This window comes from Coptis chinensis, chromosome 4, assembly GCF_015680905.1.
Source record: "Coptis chinensis isolate HL-2020 chromosome 4, ASM1568090v1, whole genome shotgun sequence".
Lineage (NCBI taxonomy): Eukaryota > Viridiplantae > Streptophyta > Magnoliopsida > Ranunculales > Ranunculaceae > Coptis > Coptis chinensis.
In genome coordinates, this window is record NC_141459.1 from 80,889,020 (window position 1) to 80,908,668 (window position 19,649).

Here is a 19,649-nt window from a genome sequence, read left to right on the forward strand (position 1 = left end):
TAAAATTCAAGTTGTTGAAGAAAAAAAATAGAAATCGCATTTTAATTATGAGTTATTTGAAAGTACAAGTGGGTGTTTTTTGGATCCCATTTAAAAAAAAAAAAAAAAAAAAAAAAAAAAAAAAAAAAAAAAAAAAAACTAGTTTTTCTCAAAAGTGTTTTTTTGAAAAAAAATATTTATTCTAAAAACAGTTTTTGAATAAATATGTTTGGTTGAGAATTTTCTTAAAAGCTACTTTTATAAAAAAAAATATATATATTTTTTTTTTCTTAAAAAATAGGAACTAAACGTATTTATTTAAAGTCCAAATTTGTGCGTGGAAAAATAGTCAATCTTAATAAACTGAACTCGCTCAGATACTACAATAAAAAAAGTTATTACAAACCGTTCAAGTTATATAAAAGTTAAAAACAACCCCATATCATAAAATTAATTGATCAGTAATATGCTCAAGTTCTTGCACTCCATAAGTTGTGCGCAATTGAATCCCTTAGTAATGGAGCTTGGCATTGGTTAATTCTTTGAACACGCGCAATCCTATAATTTTCAAATAGTCGATCATGTCAGATATATAATACCAAACAAAAAACACATGATTTTAAACTAAAAACAATGTTTATAAATTACCTTGAAAAAAGAAAAAAAAAACATTTCATTGTTTTGAATCTCAAGAGGCATATTAGTTGTAGGAGGGTGAATGAACTCTTCTGATAAGGATAAAACTGCATTTAGAATATTGTGAAAATTGCGGTTAATTGTTTCACCAAAATGCTGAAATCGTTCTTGACAAATCCGATTTGACGCACAGTGACCCATAGTATATAAAAACATTCCTACCTATTCTCATACACTAATAGTAAAAGAATCTTGTAGCAACTTTTATCTTTGAGAATCTTGCAAAATTTCACAAAAACAGACTTATCCATACAGAACATTTTGCGGCATCGATCATTGTGCCCCTCTAAAACCTCATTCACATAGGCACCACCACTAAGCATAAAATCATTACAAGGTTGCTTGTCAAAGAGCCTTCCAATTATACCAATAGCATATGCAATCACCTGTTCTATGAGGCATTCTTCAATTTCATCTAACTCATCATCAAAATCCATAATTGAAAAATACTCCACCTGTTAATAATACTCATCATTATTCAATAACATACAACATACATTTAATTTGTGCAACAAAAAATACTTTCAAGATTATGACATCCACACAGTGAACAATACCACTAAGATTATGGCATCCACAGAGTAAATACAAAACCACCAAGATAATAAAAAAATATAGAACGTCACAATTGTTTTAAACATATATAACATAATCGTTCTAAACCATAGCTGGTCGAGAAAACTCCTTCCTTAGCCAATTTAAATGACGATGTGGCTTAAGAAACATAAATGCTTCCCTAGCATGAGGTTTTTTAAACAATTATATTGCATCATAGATCTCTTCTTCTTCAATGCCTTCCAATTCCTCTAGCGTAGTAATACATATGCTCAAGCCATAATAATCATCAACCGATCGAAAATAAGATGCCCTAAACCGATGTGCCTCAGCTAACTTTGTTACAACTTCAGACAATTCACTAATATTAAAAGCTTTTTGCTTAGCATTAGTTGTTTCTCTTCCCTTGTTTGCATCTCTAGTAACATTTCGCTCGTGATTAGGTGAATGTACAGACTATTCTCCTTATATAACTGGCTCATCCTATAAAGGCAAAGACTCACCATTTGCCCTTACCTCTTGTGTGTCTTCAAGTATGTCGTTCTTGATTTGGTTGTCGGTGGTACGACTTTCGAAATTTTCCTTCAGCAACTTTTCCATCACATAGAAAAGCTATATGATCATACACGAGAAAGGGTGATTTTTTAAAACATGCATTCTGCATATGGATGTGCCTGTGTACATTCCTTTTACTAATAGTCTAATAACATCAAAATCTTCAAGATATAGATATACATTTTCCAATAAACATTACGTACCTTCAAGTATTCATCCCAAACAGCACTGCTAGTGATGAACACACAAGTAGTCGGATCCCACCCAAAACCAGATAAAATAGTGAGTGCATTTGCGACTTTGTATTTTTACTTCAAATTATTCAAGTGGTTACGAACTTGATCCATATTATAGTCACATAGTGACTGCTCGTTGAAGTCTTTCAATATATTATTCCAACCGACTTTGGTAAACCCATTTTGGGTGACATTACCATCTAAAGTCTCTTTAACCACCGCATCCGAAAAAATCACATCAAGGTTGTCATTCCAATTTGCACGTACTTTTTTAGAAGTAGTACCTTTACTCATCTATATATGGTGACAGCAACTAATGATCAACTCTCAAGTAAAGATGAACATTTCTATATATACGAAACATATTTTATATGAAAGATAGCATCTGTAGCTCAGATAAAGGTAAAGATAATTATCGAAACTAAATTAGTGGAAGCCCAAAGAGCTACAACACCTATAAATCCCAATCCCACGAAAGCATTTACTCATGAAGTGCATGATTAAGAGAAAAATACAACACATTTACTCAAGGGACTATATAAGGAATTATAAATTGAGAGTTCTATTTATGTAGAAAGAAGAGTTTCAAAGATTAATTTAATCCTACACAATTATATCAAATCTCTTTGAATAGTTTTGATATGAGGTATCACATTAACCTCTGTTATTCTAATACATCTTTCTTCATCTAAATTGCTTCTTAGCAATATATATGCCAAGCTTATCAGGAAAAAGATATGCCAAGCTGCATACAAAATATGAGAGATGAAGCTCTTGAGATCAAACAAGCCATCTGCGTGCTCTGACATTTATAGATTGAGCTAAGAAACTATGTAGCTTCACTACCAATTTTTATTATAAACATTTACAAAGTCATTAACTTATGGTTTAACTTTTAAGCATCACAATGATTAAATAACCAACTAAACCAAGTATGTTGAAGCTCCCCTTCTCAAACATAGGACAGAGTATGGGTGATATGATTATTTACTTTTTTATATATATTCTTCATATAATGTCATGAAAAAGCTAAGGAGAGGAAAAAGCTTAGAAGTCCTCATTATGTACAGATTTCACAATATCTTGTGATAAATCAGAGCTTTCTTTAGTGGCCTTTGCAACAAGAGTGATGCGCCTCTTACTTTATGTGACACACAAGCAATCAATTCATCACTAAAAAGTCTATCATAGTGCAGATTATTCGATCATGTAGCTCAATTTCTTATCTTTTCTACAACCACACCTTGTTTGATGAATCTAACTAATTGGCAGGTACAAACTCATCTAAAAAGTGGATTAAGAATGTAAAAAAAAAAAAAGAGAAAAGAGGATTAAGAAGAAGAAGAATACTTAAATTGGTGCCGAGCAGTTCAGAGAGATATCGAATTGGAGTCGAGCAGTTCAGAGAGAGATCGAATTCGTGCTGAGCAGTTCGAGTGAGAGATCGAGATCTAATAAAAAAAAATCGAGTTTTATTTGGAGAAATAACCGGGCTGTCACTTTGCCTTTGGCGCCGATGTGAGAGAGAAGAAAAAACAGTTTTTTGTCTTAAAAAACAAGTTTTACCTAATTATCATAAAACGAGTTTTTCGACCAATAAATGTTTTTTTGGATGAAAAACAATTTTTTTAAAAAATAGAGACCAAACGCAATTATTTTTTCAAAAAAACGTTTTTTTTACTCATATACACTTTTTGCCAATAAATAAATAGGATCCAAACACCCCCAAAAGTTTTTAATCTAATAAACGATTTAGTTAATTAAAAGAAAAAGAAAAAATCTTGGTGGCCAGTTATTTACAGTTTGCCCAGACTGACTAAACTAGCCTTATTATAATATCCTTTCATCCTTCCCCTCAAAAACCCTAAATTATTTCTCTCTTCCAATAAAAAAAAATGGTGAAGAAAAAAGAGAGTAAAGTGAACGTATCAGGAAAACCAAAACATTCACTTGATGTGAATAGAAAAGACGGGAAAAATGATACAAGAAGTGCTTCTACGATTAGGAGACTTAAGATGTATAATACTAGACCGAAACGTGATGCTAAAGGGAAGATTTTGAAGTATGATTTACAGTCTAGAGAATTGCCTTCAACTAGGATTAAACCCGATCGACAATGGTTTGGTATGTGATTGAATTAGTGTTTTGTGAAATGCCCAGCTGCTTGAATTTGAGTTTTTTTACTTGATGATAATATTGTGAAATGCTCACTTGTTTTAATTAATGTTTGGTGTGTTGAGTTTTTGTTAGAATTAGAATTAGAATAGTGTAGAAAAGAACTTGGACTGTATAAGAAGTTGTGAAATACCCAATTGTTTTTTATGAAAATATTTCGACTTTAGAGTAACGTTAGGAAACTCTTTCTTTGTGGTATGAATTTAGGTTTAATCATTTGGGTGAGATTGCAATCTACTGAATTTTGTTTGTTTGAATTATTTAGGGAATACGCGGGTTGTTGGTCAGAAAGAGCTTGAGATTTTCCGCGAGGAGCTGGAGAATCGAATGTCTAGCAATTATAATGTTATTTTAAAAGGAAGGACTCTGCCCTTGTCACTTTTAAATGATCATCAGAAGGTATTAGTGATATGCTATGGTGTATCCGTGTTTATTTTTGTTGAAACATCTTTTTTCTATTGCTAAAATTTGAAGTTTTGTTTTTATGAAGCAAGCTAGAGCTCATCTTCTGGATACCGAGTCTTTTCAAGATGCATTTGGACCTAAGAAGAAGAGAAAGCGACCAAGGCTCTTGGCAGCAGATTATGAAGCTCTGGTTAAGAAGGCCGATGGATCTCAGGGTGAGGAAAACTATTTTCTGTAATGTCGTGCTTGTAAATGTTGTATATACCTTTGTACTCTGGAAGTTTAGATTTCTTGTTTTTTTTCACTGTTACAATCAATTTACAGGCACAGCTACAAATGTTTGAAAATCTTTGACAAAAGCAAATAGTTTATGGTTTCTATCCCACTTTAAAATCTAAGCATATATACATCATGTTAGATTGAATAGACAGGGAACGTTGATCTTAAAGATAGAATGAAGAACCCAGCATTTTTTGTGTTGATGTATGTTCGTGATGTGTACTTTTTGATTGTGTAGATGCTTTCGATGAGAAGATCTTAGCTAATCCAATTGTAGAAGGAAGTGAAGAAGATGGTTTAAGGGACCTGGTTAGGCATACAATGTTTGAGAAGGGGCAAAGTAAACGTATTTGGGGTGAGCTTTATAAAGTAATAGACTCCTCAGACGTTGTTGTGCAGGTACAGTTTTATACAATATAGTGCAAATAGTAGTGAAGTGATAAAAAAATGTTGTGAACAGCATCGTCATAGTCTAAAGAGTGAATGAATCGTGATTGTCCATTCATGTCTGACTATCCCATTCTTCTTTTGATAAGAGTGAAGAATTGATGGATGTGTTATTTTGGCTGCTGCGCAAATGTTCCTTACCGTTTCAAAACGCCACATATTAGATGTTCTCTTTTCAACCACTCAGTTTTCACATGCTTTCTTTGACGTCATTTGTGATTGCTCGTACTGATTACTTGGTGCATGTTCATGAAAGACCAAAATATGTCCAGCGAGGATTTTGACATGGCTAGCAGCATTTTTTCACACATATTTACGCTCACAACTTAATTGCATGCATTTATAATTGTCTTTGAAATATAAATCTATTTTACATTTTTACCTGACAAAATCACTGACATTTCTTCAACACCTTAGTCATGTAAAGGATAACTTTGTTGCTTTCTATATGAAGTGTATTAGCATGCTTCTGTCATATAATTGATCTTTCTACTTAATTAGCGAACATGTATCAAAGTTAGAATCAGAAAGTGTTCTTGTTACACAGCTTTATAGATCGTGAGCAAAGTCTATTACAACAACGGAAGCATCAACCATGCTTGGACTAGTTTTGTCTATCCCATAATTGATCTCTTCCTTATCCATTCCAGGTGTTGGATGCAAGGGATCCACAGGGTACTAGATGCTATCATCTAGAAAAGCATTTGAAAGAGCATTGCAAGCACAAGCACATGGTTTTCTTGCTAAATAAGGTTTGTTTTGTACTTGATGCTCTGAAGCCAAGTGATAATTATAAGTTCATGTTATTTGTCCTGTGGTGTTCTTACAAGTGGTTAATGTCTGGATGCCTTTTTCTTAGTGTGATCTAGTTCCAGCTTGGGCTACAAAAGGATGGCTTCGAGTACTATCAAAAGAATATCCTACTCTAGCGTTCCATGCAAGCATCAATAAATCCTTTGGCAAGGTATGTTGTACATATAAAAAAAAGACACTTCTTAATTATTGTACTATTGTTTTGATTATATTTATGAGTGGTTATTTACTTTTATGTTATTTTTCTTGTTTCTCAGGGATCCCTTTTATCAGTGCTGAGACAATTTGCTCGTCTAAAAAGTGATAAACAAGCAATATCCGTGGGGTTTGTTGGGTATCCCAATGTTGGGAAATCATCAGTTATTAACACCTTACGAACAAAGAATGTAATTTCCTATTCCCTCCTCCTCCCCCCCCCCACACACACACACACATTCTAAACTTCTTTGTTGTTTTATTTGATGGCGTACCCATTAAATATTTTATACCTTCACAATTTGAATGTTTGGGATGTTTGTAATCTATTGCTTTAGATGAGCCCCTCTGCTTATTTTGGTAAATGGTCCAACATAGTAGTTAGTGTCTTAGTCATATTTTTATGGATGTTTATGTGCATCATTTGTTCCATTATATGGTTGGATGATATATTATAATGTGTTCCCATCCGAATTGAACAGATTTAAACTTTCATCTTTCACAGGTCTGCAAGGTGGCTCCAATTCCAGGAGAGACTAAGGTCTGGCAATATATAACACTCACGAAAAGAATCTTTTTGATAGACTGTCCTGGAGTTGTTTACCAAAACAGTGATTCTGAAACAGATATTGTACTAAAGGGCGTGGTAAGTATTCCCTAGTCCACTTCTTTAGTAGATGAGAGTTTCGTTGTACTTGTTTCAACTTTGTATCAATTAGTATGTCTATGTTAAGTTGCAAATTTCTTAAAATTTGTTTTATTTTATTATTTTATTTGTACTTTAACAGCTTATCTCCTCTGAAATTTTGATAGAAGACTTTATGCAACACTTTGTTTATTTTTCTGTTTGTTGCTGTGTTATGTTTGTAAATAAGTTATGTCCTGAAATTGTTAAATAAATTAATATATATATAATTTCTTTACGTCCTTTACTGATGGATTGCATTTTCGTGGAGTGTTAAATTTATGCAAGATTGGAAATTTTGATTAAACATTTGCTCTTGCTAAACGTTGTCAGCTCCAACAGCGGTCATCTGGGTTCATACGTTGATACACTGATCCGTGTGTTCGCCTTGATATTTGATGTCAAACTAGGAATCTGTAGTGGCGTGGTCATAGTTCACTTTTCCATCATACTTTAATTCATTAACTTCCTTGCTTTTAGCATTTATTTATTTGTGTTTTTATTGTTATTGACAATTGCAAACTTTATATTGAAATAACAAAAAGAGATTACGTTTTGTAGGCCATTAGCAACAAAGTAAAATCCTAGTCCCATACACCCATACTGACCCCTCATATCATCAAAAAGATATTCCAGAACACCAACCCCTGAACATCCGACAACCTCTAATACCTAGGACGACCAGCTCGGAACCTGCTTCCCCTCTCCCAGTCCCCCTCTTCCTCAATGAAGCTGTAGTCCACCAGCTTACCCGTGTTTTTAAAGAACTCACATGCTATTCTCCTGGTATGTGGACTTTCCTCTTGGCCCCATAATCTTTGCTGAATCATCCGTATACCATTCATTTCCCCCACATCATGTGCCTCAGCTTACGCTGTTAGATAGTCGGTATGCATGTTAGAAAGGGCTTACTTTTTTTGGTGAAATACGTGGGTTGGTGCATATATTTCTGTTGGAACAATCAGTTATATATAGTTTTGTGCTAAAGAAGTCAGTGAGATTTTCTTCTGAAGTGATCCTATTTCTGTACACATGTGGTCTGTGTGTTATATGTTGGAACTTGGAACAATCTGTATATATTTATGTTAAAAGATCGTTGAGATGTTCTTGTAAGTAATTTGTCCTGGAATTGCTGCCTTTCATGTTGTTTTGTTTCACAAAAGGAAAATTTTGTAATCAGCAATTTTGTTTCTTATATTGCTAATCTGTTGCGCTTGTGACCAGGTACGGGTTACGAACTTAGAAGATGCTTCTGAACACATTGGAGAAGTTCTAAAACGTGTGAAAAAAGAGCATCTACAAAGAGCATATAAAATAAAAGAGTGGTATGTGATTGTCAAATGTTCTCTCTAAGTCTGCGCCTGAGTTTGAAAATTTTGTGTTTGGCATGCGACATGCTTACATGTTACTAACGTTGCCTTTGTTTTTTTTTTTATATAATTAGGGTGGATGATGAAGACTTTCTTCTTCAGCTGTGCAAATTAAGCGGCAAGCTTTTGAAGGTACATTCTTAGGATTCTTAGTTAAAACAAGTTAACAACTGCTCTTTAAGTTTGACTGTTGTGTTCAAGATTTCAGACTTGTTTACCTATAATGATGGAACATTTGCTATGTCTACCTATTATGCCCAGATACTTCGTATCCGGTGCCGTATTATGTCATACACTGTTATTTGATGTAAAATTGGTGGGTCCTAGTCATGGAGAACTCATAGCGTCCGTATTTTTGTATCATAGATTTTTCCCAACATTGAAAAATCTAACATAGGAAATGGTCCAAACCAAAAGTTCATGGTGAACTTTAAACATTTAAGTTTTAGCGTCAACTGGTATTAACACTCCATATTATGGTTCACACATTCATTGTTCATTATCCAGAGGATCTTTGTAAACTAACGTCACTACACACACACCAGGTTTCATATGGTATTAGACAAAGCACTTCTCAAGTAATGTACTGTAATCTATTCCTCTTGACTCGGTCTCATTGAGCTTCAGCATTTGCTATATTGGTTGACTTTCTCTCTTCCAGTATCTTTATTCAGCTAGATTGCCTTGAGCTATGTGTGTTCAGTACTTTGGTTGTACTACTTCTAATTTCGTATCCAAAGGAAGAAAAAACTTGTGTCGTCCAGCAACTAGTGGAGAAAGGGGTAGGAAGGGAGCAGTCACATTTACAGGGCAATATGAAAGACCTTAAAGGGGGCGGAAGCCTCTGCCTCATATTTCCTGTTTCTTTTATAATATTGTTTTATAGCTTCATAAAGTGGCTAGCCACTTTAAAAAGGGAGGGGGGGGAGTGGCTAGCCACTTTAAAGGGAGAGGGGGGTTAAATCTGTTATGTTTTAGTAATTTTCTGCAAATACATCAAATTAGAAAGGGTCTTAAGTCCTAAGTATACTTAATGTTGGTGTTTTATTACTATCATTATTATCATTTGGAAAAATTTAACTATCCTCACGTTCTAGAACACGCAATCACAGGCATGCAGGTAGCATTTAGTAATGCATGTACTTATTTAGCAATATCAATTTGTATTGTCAGTTTCTGTCCCTTCTGTAACTACATTCCTTCATTGAGTAAAAACTGGTTGCTAGCCATATGCCCATTCCTTTACCCCCACTAATAACCCTATGCCCATATCCAGTTAAGTATTATTTGGTACAACATGAGAAATACCTGTCTAAAAGTTATTGAAAGTCATGCATGTGTTAATTAACTTTTCTTTCCTCTGCTTAGATGTTGTCAGTGTCATTTTTACGTATCTATTATCATTATTATTATTATTTTCTAATAACAATGAATTGCTGTTGTACAGGGTGGTGAGCCTGACTTCAAGACTGCAGCAAAAATGGTCCTACATGACTGGCAGAGAGGTCGTATACCCTTCTTTGTTCCACCACCTAAGCAGGAAGATGGTCATTCAGAGAAACCCGGTGTGGCCAGTACAAGTGAGGACACAGTGGTGGATAGCGATCGAGCATCGGCTGCAATTAGAGCCATTGCAAATGTTATTTCATCTCAGCAGTTAAAACATGTGCCTGTCCAAAGAGATCTATTTAGCGAGCAAGAGTTGGATGGTGAGAAGCAGGTACTGGAGAGTGAGAATGAGCAAGAGTGGAGAGTGAGAATGAGCATGAGCATGAGTCGGAGAGTGAGAATGAGCAAGAGTCGGAGAGTGAGGAGCAGCAGCAAGAGTCGGAGAGTGAGGAGCAGCAAGAGTCGGAGAGTGAGGAGCAGCAAGAGTCGGAGAGTGAGAAGCAACGAGAGTTGGCGATTAAGAAGGGCAAAAGAGTTGTTGAGTCTGAGGACTAGATTGTCTGTTGTGCCTGTGCTTAATAGAACATCGAGAGGGTGCTGACTAGAAGTGTAGAATTACTTTGCCTTGTGCTTGCAATGAATTTTGTTTGCATCGAGAGGGCAAAGATTTGTTTCTAACTTGTGAAGAGTAAAAGCCTACACTCACAAACTCACAGTCCTGGACTCCTGAGTCCTGACGTTCTGCAACCATGAACCACCAATTTCTGTCAAAATACCGCACGTGTTTTTTTTTCAAGTTTGCTTATTTGATGACACTTCAAAATTACATCTTTTCATCGTCTGCATTATAATCAGAATTGACCATTAATTCTTGGATATGCAAAGAAACCTTTCAATTTGCATCATAACAGGAATTGTTCATTGATTCTTAGATAAGCAAAAAAAACCTTTCAATCGAAACACCTTAACAACGGCGTTTTTGTAAATCAGATCAAAAGCAACAGCTCAGTTTCCAGGTTCTCTGGTCGTGCTGAATCATTGAGAACGTAGCCAAGTATGTTGCGTTTGTTTCTTTCCAGATTGTGCATTTGGTTAGTTTGCCGTCTCAGCTGCAGCCTACCAGAAGTTTGAAAGCGTGTTCCAGACCACGGCCCAAATTGCAAATTTGCAATACTGCTTACTATTTCTTTGACTGACCAGCTTGCTAATGTGTTATTTTCCAGCCTCATCCTTGTGACCCTGTCTTTCATGTCCCCTATGATTGAGTCCAAGATGTAAGTTTTTCGTCCCGCCATCTTTTGCGTTTGCATTCTTAAAAGATTCACAATGTAAGATTGACAAGCTAAGTGTTGCGATTGTGATCAGTAGGACTTGCCTGCTAAAGGAAGTGACGGACAAAACTACAAGTGTAATTGGATTTGGTCGAACCCCTAATTTCCTTCAAGAATAAATATCAACGCAAGGCTGCAAGCATTTGTTAATCAGTACCTTTGCTCTAAATATTCTTGTTCAGAAATCACATTTTTCCTTCAGCATACTGTATCAGCCTAATTCATGACCATCAAGATGACATGTCTTCGGGACCGAGACAGCGTAAGGTAGGAGAAAGAGGGAGCACGTGATCCAGTCCGCGAATCATGTAAGGGGCGCGGAATCTGGAGGGGTATAGGGACCAGTGTGGTTTCAGTGACCCAAAGGGAGGCAGAATAGTGAAGGGGCATATGGGAGTACGATAACAAAGCCGCGATATATCAAGAGATAGTTGGACAATTAGTGGTCGTGGGACTAGAAAGACGATCGTGGGATAAGGGAGTAGTTAGCGGTTAGAGAGAGAGAGAGGTGGTTAGAAGATATATAAAAGAAGAGAAAAAGAAAAGAGGGGAAAAAAGAGAAGACGGCACAACTTGATCCTCCCTAAAAGAGATACGTAGGCAACCCAATGGGTTCAGCTGATCCATGAAAACCACGAGTACTTATCGTCGTCAAGAGAAAATCGAGGAGAGAGAGGTGTAAGGTGAGAGGGTATAAACTGGGTTCATACACATGGCGTTGTATGTGGGGAACAGAAGAAAAAGATTGTTCTCTACCGCATCAATTTGTTCTCGCATCAGCGGAAGAATTCCCATCAAAAACTTTCAATCAGATTGTCCAACGTCTCTTTCTTTTTCAATCTTTCGTCCCTCCTCAAAATAACCACCCAACAACTACTTTCTCAGACACCTTTCTTATCACACAACTCCTCTTCTTCTTCTTAACCTTTCTTCTTCCTTACAATAATGGTAAAAAAAAAGGAAAACACAAAATACTCATGATCCTCTGCAGTGTTAGAACTCCAACAGTCTTGGGCATTTCAAAAACTTCATTTTACTCTTCAAGCTTTGTTCAAAAAATTGGGCATGCTGTTGAGGTGTGAAGTTTTTGTCAACTAATCTAGTGTGGCGCTATTTTTGTTTATCAGAATCATTCTGTAGCTAAACGTCATATTAATTGAATGACAACTAAGGAGAACATTGATATCTTGGTGTATCTTCTTTGGTCAAAAGCCATGTCCGCATTTTTTGAGATTGCGATCGCTCCAACTCCAAGCTATGTTGCGGTTGGTATCGCCAAGATAGTAATCTTTTCTTTACACTAACTACGATCGGTGTTTGCCTATTTCAAGGACCTTTACAAGACATCAATCCCTTCTCTCGATTGGCATGTCGGTTCGCGATGCTTGGGTTTTGTGTCGAGTGTTCAAACGACGTCTACAACAAGCTTAGTTGGCGCCCTCACACTTTTATCTGCAATTGCTGCAATCCTCCAAGCTCAATGGAAAGATAATGGGAAACGACTTGACAATATTTACAAACTTCGGTTGTTGTGTTATGTTTAGCGGCTTTATAAGATGGTAAGAAAAGGGTTGTTACCAGATGTGAGGAATTGTAACAGGATACTAAGGATGTTTGAGATAAGAATTTGGTGAGGCAAGCTAGAGAGGTATATAAGGTGAATTGATAGAATGTAGCGGGATGGAGCTCTTACCTCTTTGTAAGGAACCTGGGTTCGAGCCTTCGAGATAAGAATTTGGTAAGGCAAGCTAGAGAGGTATATAAGGTGATGGGTGAGTGTGGGATTAGGCCGACAATTATTACTGATAATACATTGTTCGATATGTTTTGCAAGGAAGGGGAGATTCATGAAGCACTACACCTCTTTTAAGAAATGCAGGAGAGAGGGTGTGCACCCATGGATGTTACTGACAATGTTTTAATTAATGGGCTGTTGAATAAAGGGCAGTTAGACGACGCTAAGGATTTGATTGAGAAGATGTTGGAATCGTGTTTGGTGATCTCAGCATACACCTATAATCCTTTAACATGTGGGTATTGTACGAATGAAGAGTTCAGTGAGACTCTAGCACTTGCGGACGATATGATGAGCAGAGGTGTTTCTCTCACGATATCGACCTATAACACATTTGTTGATGGGTTTTGCAAATGCAGAAGAATGATTGAAGTTAGAGAACAGTTTGGCAACATCTTGGGCAACAATTTGGTTCCAGATATAGTTTCGTATAACTGTTTGATATATGGAGTGGGAAACTTGGAGGCTGCTAAGCACAACGAGGAAGTTGGAGAGACAAAGGAACAATGGGATCAATAGATTGGGGCTGAGATCAACGTTCTGGAGCATCTGATTACGGATGGTAAGATGATTACAAAAAGCGTAAAGAGGCATACACCATGGCAGGTAACTCGTTTATTTTACCGTCATGTACGTAATGGACGGACGAGTAAGGACTCGGCCGTCAGCCATAGTTACACTGGGGGCAAGCAAGCCTTGTCCCCGTCCTTAGCAGAGATGTATGCGGGGACAGATTGGGATTGTCCCCAGACCTCGTAGTTTTCCGTGAACCTATTCGCTCTGAGAGGTCGCGGACCATGAATGAGAAACGTGGTTGCCCCCAACACTCGACCATGAAAGTTTCAGGTTACAAAAAAGAGAAAGAATTGCGGTACCGTGGAACCGAGCGGAGTTTGAGCTGGTATTGGAAGATGGATCCATCTCACCTCATTTACTACCTTATTTGCATACACTATATTATCATCAAAGAGTTTACTGTCTGCATTAAATGTATATTGCATGATATAGCATTGAGTAAGACCAGAGTCGAGCCCCGTACTAGTTATACGAGGAACTTCGGAGTTTTTGTTTAGTTTTTCAATTAAAAGAGAGGAAGCTTGTTTTTAGATATTGCTAAGTGAGCTGAGGAATGATAGTTTGTGTTAAATGTTGTATCAATGAAATAGAGAGCATACTTCTTCAAATTGTTTCATGAGTATTGGGCTATGAACGAAAATAACTTGGGGCAACCGAGCTTCCCCCCATGTAAAGGGTTTCCACGGTAACCAAAGGCAGACGGGGGATGAGCCGCCCAGCGGGGACTAGATGGCCGAATCAAACTTGGGGGCAAATTGAGCTGCCTCTAAGCCAGAGAGCCGGGGGGATGAGCCCTTCGTGGACCGCAGATGTCCGAATCAAGCTTGGGGCAAAATGAGCTGCCTATTAGCCAGAGAGCGGGGGGGATGAGCCCTTCGTGGACCGCAGATGTCCGAATCAAGCTTGGGGCAAAATGAGCTGCCTATTAGCCAGAGAATGGAGGGGATGAGCTCTTCGTGGACCGCAGTGTCTGAATCAAGCTTGGGGCAAAATGAGTTGCCTATAAACCCGAGGCGGGGGGATCAGATCGGCCTAATTCATGACCATCAAGATGACATGTCTTCGGGACCGACAGCCAGAAGGTAGGAGAAAGAAGGAGCCGCGTGATCCAAATCCGCGAATCATGGGGGGCGCGGAACTGAGGGGCATAGGGACCCGATGTGGTTTCGGTGACCCAAAGGGAGGCAGAATAGTGAAGGGGCATACGGGAGTACGATAGTAAAGCCGCGATATATCAAGAGATAGTTGGACAATTAGTGGTCGTGGGACTAGAAAGACGATCGTGGGATAAGGGAGTAGTTAGCGGTTAGAGAGAGAGAGGTGGTTAGAAGAAATATAAAAGAGGAGAAAAGAGGAGAAAAGGAAAAGAGGGGAAAAAGGAGAACGACGGCACAGCTTGATCCTCCTAAAAAGGAGGTACGTAGGCAACCCAATGGGTTCAGTTGATCCATGAAAACCACGAGTACTTATCGTCGTCAAGAGAAAATCGAGGAGAGAGAGGTGTAAGGTGAGAGGGTATGAACTGGGTTCATACACAAAATGTATCAGCCTAATTCATGACCATCAAGATGACATGTCTTCGGGACCGAGACAGCGTAAGGTAGGAGAAAGAATGAGCACGTGATCCAGTCCGCGAATCATGTAAGGGGCTGAACGGAGGGGCATAGGGACCAGTGTGGTTTCAGTGACCCAAAGGGAGGCAGAATAGTGAAGGGGCATACGGGAGTACGATAGCAAAGCCGCGATATATCAAGAGATAGTTGGACAATTAGTGGTCGTGGGACTAGAAAGACGATCGTGGGATAAGGGAGTAGTTAGCGGTTAGAGAGAGAGAGGTGGTTAGAAGATATATAAAAGAGGAGAAAAGAGGAGAAAAGGAAAAGAGGGGAAAAAGGAGAACGACGGCACAGCTTGATCCTCCCTAAAGGAGGTACGTAGGCAACCCAATGGGTTCAGCTGATCCATGAAAACCACGAGTACTTATCTTCGTCAAGAGAAAATCGAGGAGAGAGAAGTGTAAGGTGAGAGGGTATGAAGTGGGTTCATACACATACTTTGGAAAGTCAAATTGCTAAGGATTCTTAAAAGCGAGTGCTTACTCTCGGTAACTGTTTCAAAGCTGTGCAAGTTTTTAATAAACTTCACAGTTCACATTCATCGGCTATCATGACATATTGACATCTACAGAGATCTAGTATGCCACGAAAAATATAATAATAAATCGATCATGCTTACAACGTACGGTTTCCATCGAATTCCAAAAGGTGAATTCACACCTGCGAGGACGACATTGTACTCAGTTCAACTCTGGCTCCTTATTGTTTTAAAACTTGCATTTGACATTTTGACACGTAATGTCGTAAAAGAAATGAATATGAAGATGTATGTGAGCGTGCAGCCAACTTGTCAGATCCTTTTCAACATCTATTGAACTTTGTCAAACTTTTGCTTATTTGATCCACAAAAATGAAGTACATATTGTACAGTCCTAATCAATCCATAGCAGCATACAACAAGTGCCATACTGCCATCAGACTGAATATTGGAAAACAGTGCCAGAAAGTGATATACATTATAATAAAAGCATGAGTGCATGACTTATAGATAGTACTAACGGGAACATGCAGTTTAAGACACAGGCAATGGGGGTGAGCCTAGGGGAGCCTAGACGGTTCAAGCGCACTTTTGACTGCACAGAACAAAAAATATTTGTTTTTGATGCGAGTCTTCAACTTATAGGCAATGAAGACTCATTCCAGGCTTCCAGCTACTAGCCTTCTGCTTTTTAGCACCCATCTGGCCATCTGCTTCATCATCTTTCTCAATTCAATTACCCTTGTCCGGACTCTGTTACAACCATGTGAATTCGACAAGAAAGAATACATTACAGGCAATCTCTTTCTAACTCATACATAACCTCAGCGGCAAATAATCCAAATTCCAAACTTAAATGCAAGCCACAAGCTCAAAGCAAAGCACCCACCCCAGACTACAACATAAGGCTCATATGGTATACTCTTAACCAAATTTTCTACATTCCCTTAACTTCACCAACTCGTCCTCGAGATTTACCATACATATTTTGTCCCTTTTCTGCATCGACCCCATATATTAATTATCTCAATAGATTTGAAATGCAGCTTGTCTTCTTCAACCAATCCTCCATGGGCAGAAGCTGACAATACAATTACGAGTGTAATTTGGTCCAACTTCAGACCACATTCCTTCATCTTTCGTATTCCTGCAACGCTTTTATTCCAAATCCATGTCGTGCATAACCTCCAATGATCGAGTGCCAAGAATCAAGTTCTTTATTAGGATGGACTCAGATATGCTAACGGCATGCAGTACTAGTATCCCCGTTTACATCAACCGGCATACCAGATTTCAGGATATACAAGATTTCAGATCCTTTTTTAATATCACTAAAGTTTTGTGCTTCTTTTGCTTATTTTGATCCACAAAAATCAAGTACATAATTTACAGTCATAATCAAACCAGAGCAGCACACAAGGGGGACCGACTTAGTGTTGGACAACAATGCCAAACAGTCAATACATTATGATCGAAGCATGAGCTCATGACTCATAGACGGTGCTAAAGGGAAGTATGCAGTTAAAGACGCAGAAGCTGGGGGCAAGCCAAACCAACCTTATGCCCTAGCTCTAGGGGTGAGCATAAGGGCTAAGCTTTCGCCCCGGCCTAGTTGCGGTTTTGATTGCATAGAATGGGAATGAACAAATGTTTTGGATGCAAATCTTCAATTTAAGGCAATGAAGACTCAACCCAGCTACCTGCCTTCTGCTTTTTAGCACCCATCTGCTTCATCATCTTTCTCAATTCAATTACTCTGGTCCAGACTCCATTATGACCATGTATCTTCGACAACAAAGAATACATTGCCGGGTGATCTTTTTCCAACTTGTACATTGCCTCAGCAGCAAACAATCCAAATTCCAAGTTCGAATGCAGTCCAGATGCTCCAAGCAGAGCACCCCAGACCACAACATCAGGTTCAAACGGCATACTCTTTATCAATTTTTCTGCCTTCTCTAGCTCACCAACTCGTCCATATAGATCTACCATACACGCATAATGTTCCTTTTCTGCTTTGATCCCATATATTCTCCCCATAGATTCGAAATGCAATTCACCTTCTTCAACCAATCCTCCATGTGCACACGCTGACAGTACATTAACGAGTGTAATTTGGTCTGGCTTAAAACCATACTCCTTCATCGTTCCATACTCCAGCAACGCATTTGTTGCATAGCCATGTCTTGCATAACCTCCAATAATCGAGTTCCAAGACTCCAAATTTTTAACCTCTATGGACTCAAATACACTAACCGCTGCACTAATATCCCCACATTTCGCATACATATCAACAAGGGAACTCGACAATACAACATCAACCGGCATACCAGATTTCAATATGCTCAAATGCACTTGCCTACCAAAAACAAGCGAAGAACAACCCGCACAAGCACTCACAACACTAGAAAATATAAACTGATTCGGCCTCACCCCCATTTTCCACATCACTACAAACAACGATAACGCATCCATAAACAAACCATTCCTCTCATAACCACTAATCATAACTGTCCAAGAAACCACATTCTTTTCAGGCATTGCATCGAATCTAAAACGAGCTTCCTCCAACTTCTTATTATTAATATACCCATTAACCAAACTAGTCCAAGATACCACATTCCTCTCCCCCATCATCTCAAAAGCTAAACACCCCTCTTCAACAAACCCCAAGTTCATATACCCAGTTATCAATGCATTCCATGAAGTAACATCTTTAACAGGTATCTCATCAAACACTCCACGTAAACTCTTCTCACAACCCCATTTTTCATAACTTGTTATCAATGCTGAACCCACAAATACACTTAAATTAAATGCTAAGCAAATAACTTGTGCATGAAGTAATGGTAACAATAACACGTGAAATGTATTACTTGACACCGAAGTAATCACAGCTGCATAAGTAAATTCACTTGGTGTAATTCCAATTCTACCCATTTGTTTGAAATATCGAATAGCTTTATCGATATCGTTGTTTCGTTGGTATCCTGATAACATTGTGTTCCATGAGACAACATCTCTTTTTGGCATTTCGTCGAAGAGGATTTGAGCGTTTTGGATTTGGTTGTTTTTTGTGTAAGCTGATAATATTAAATTCCATGACACGGAGTCACGTGACTTGGGATTTTGGTCAAATAGTTTTCGAGCGTGAGTGATTTGACTATTGCGGATGTGTTCGTTAAGGAGTCGGTTTAGGTTAGTCGGTGTTAGAGAGCAAGTGTTGGTTAATGTGTGAAGAAATGATGTATGTCTAATTTGCGCACGGCGCAACATGGCTTAGGCTACGCTAACACTATGGTCTATGATTGCAGGTCTTATTCTGGTGTTCTATTGGAACTTTCAAGTGTGCTGCCACGTGGAAACTATTTAGTTACTGTAGTTGCAGAGTTAACTCTGCATTAATTAAAGTTCCAAAAGAAATGTGCAAAAATTTACATGATTGTACTTGTATAATAATGTGAAGTTCATAAGTAGACAGTCAATGGTCTTAATTCATATTAGAAGTGCATTATGCCAGGGTTACGCAACTAGCCATCTGCCCAAATAACGTGGACACTGTCTGTTTTGCTCAAGGTATTCACCCCTAATCTCTGCCTAATCTTTGGTCTATTTGTTTACATTTTGTATCCAATCCCTTTAAGCCCTCTTATCAGCTTCTTCCCCACGTACCAAAAACATATAATGCAATAAAACTGTACGGCCCAAATAGACAACTTGTTGATCATTTCAAATTAGGTTCCAAGAAGATGATAATAGTTACATATGTTCATCAATTATTGTAGTTGCAGCCATAGTACAAAATATCCTGATATATCGTGATATTTGGGAATATCTATCCAGATTTAAGAGAAAAATATATAAATATCACGATATGTTTAGAGATATATACGACTACAAATATCGGTAATATTTCAATAATATTTGTGATATTTTAAGATATTTAGAGATATTTTGTGATATTTTGTGTATATAACAATTTTATTTAATATTTACCATTATATTTTAAATAAATATAAATAATATATCAAGATATATCAATAAATATCTACAATATCCACAATATTTGTCTAT

The 19,649-nt window shown here is 37.7% G+C and overlaps 2 protein-coding genes across 2 annotated transcripts; one reads left to right on the forward strand and one right to left on the reverse strand.

The window, feature by feature from the left end:
- The first annotated feature begins 3,758 nt into the window (after positions 1–3,758).
- ATNUG2 (GTP-binding family protein) lies at positions 3,759–10,655 on the forward strand. Its single transcript, XM_086557659.1, has 11 exons — positions 3,759–4,145; positions 4,462–4,595; positions 4,687–4,816; positions 5,119–5,279; positions 5,978–6,079; positions 6,187–6,291; positions 6,398–6,526; positions 6,841–6,981; positions 8,245–8,345; positions 8,465–8,522; positions 9,838–10,655. The coding sequence occupies exons 1-11, from the start codon at positions 3,917–3,919 to the stop codon at positions 10,378–10,380; spliced, it is 1,833 nt and encodes a 610-aa protein (XP_086413785.1). The 5' UTR covers positions 3,759–3,916; the 3' UTR covers positions 10,381–10,655.
- A 5,244-nt stretch (positions 10,656–15,899) lies between these two features.
- On the reverse strand, positions 15,900–18,993 carry LOC147505062 (pentatricopeptide repeat-containing protein At5g08510-like). Its single transcript, XM_086557660.1, has one exon. The coding sequence runs from the start codon at positions 18,849–18,851 to the stop codon at positions 17,247–17,249; it is 1,605 nt and encodes a 534-aa protein (XP_086413786.1). The 5' UTR covers positions 18,852–18,993; the 3' UTR covers positions 15,900–17,246.
- Between the last annotated feature and the right edge of the window lie 656 nt (positions 18,994–19,649).

Excerpts from the sequence above, each read along its gene's own strand:
- LOC147505062 (XM_086557660.1), bottom strand. The coding sequence starts at position 18,851 with ATGTTGCGCCGTGCGCAAATTAGACATACATCATTTCTTCACACATTA.
- ATNUG2 (XM_086557659.1), top strand. The coding sequence starts at position 3,917 with ATGGTGAAGAAAAAAGAGAGTAAAGTGAACGTATCAGGAAAACCAAAA. Across the intron at positions 6,292-6,397 it reads TCAATAAATCCTTTGGCAAG|GGATCCCTTTTATCAGTGCT; the intron begins GTATGTTGTACA and ends CTTGTTTCTCAG. Across the intron at positions 6,982-8,244 it reads ATATTGTACTAAAGGGCGTG|GTACGGGTTACGAACTTAGA; the intron begins GTAAGTATTCCC and ends GCTTGTGACCAG.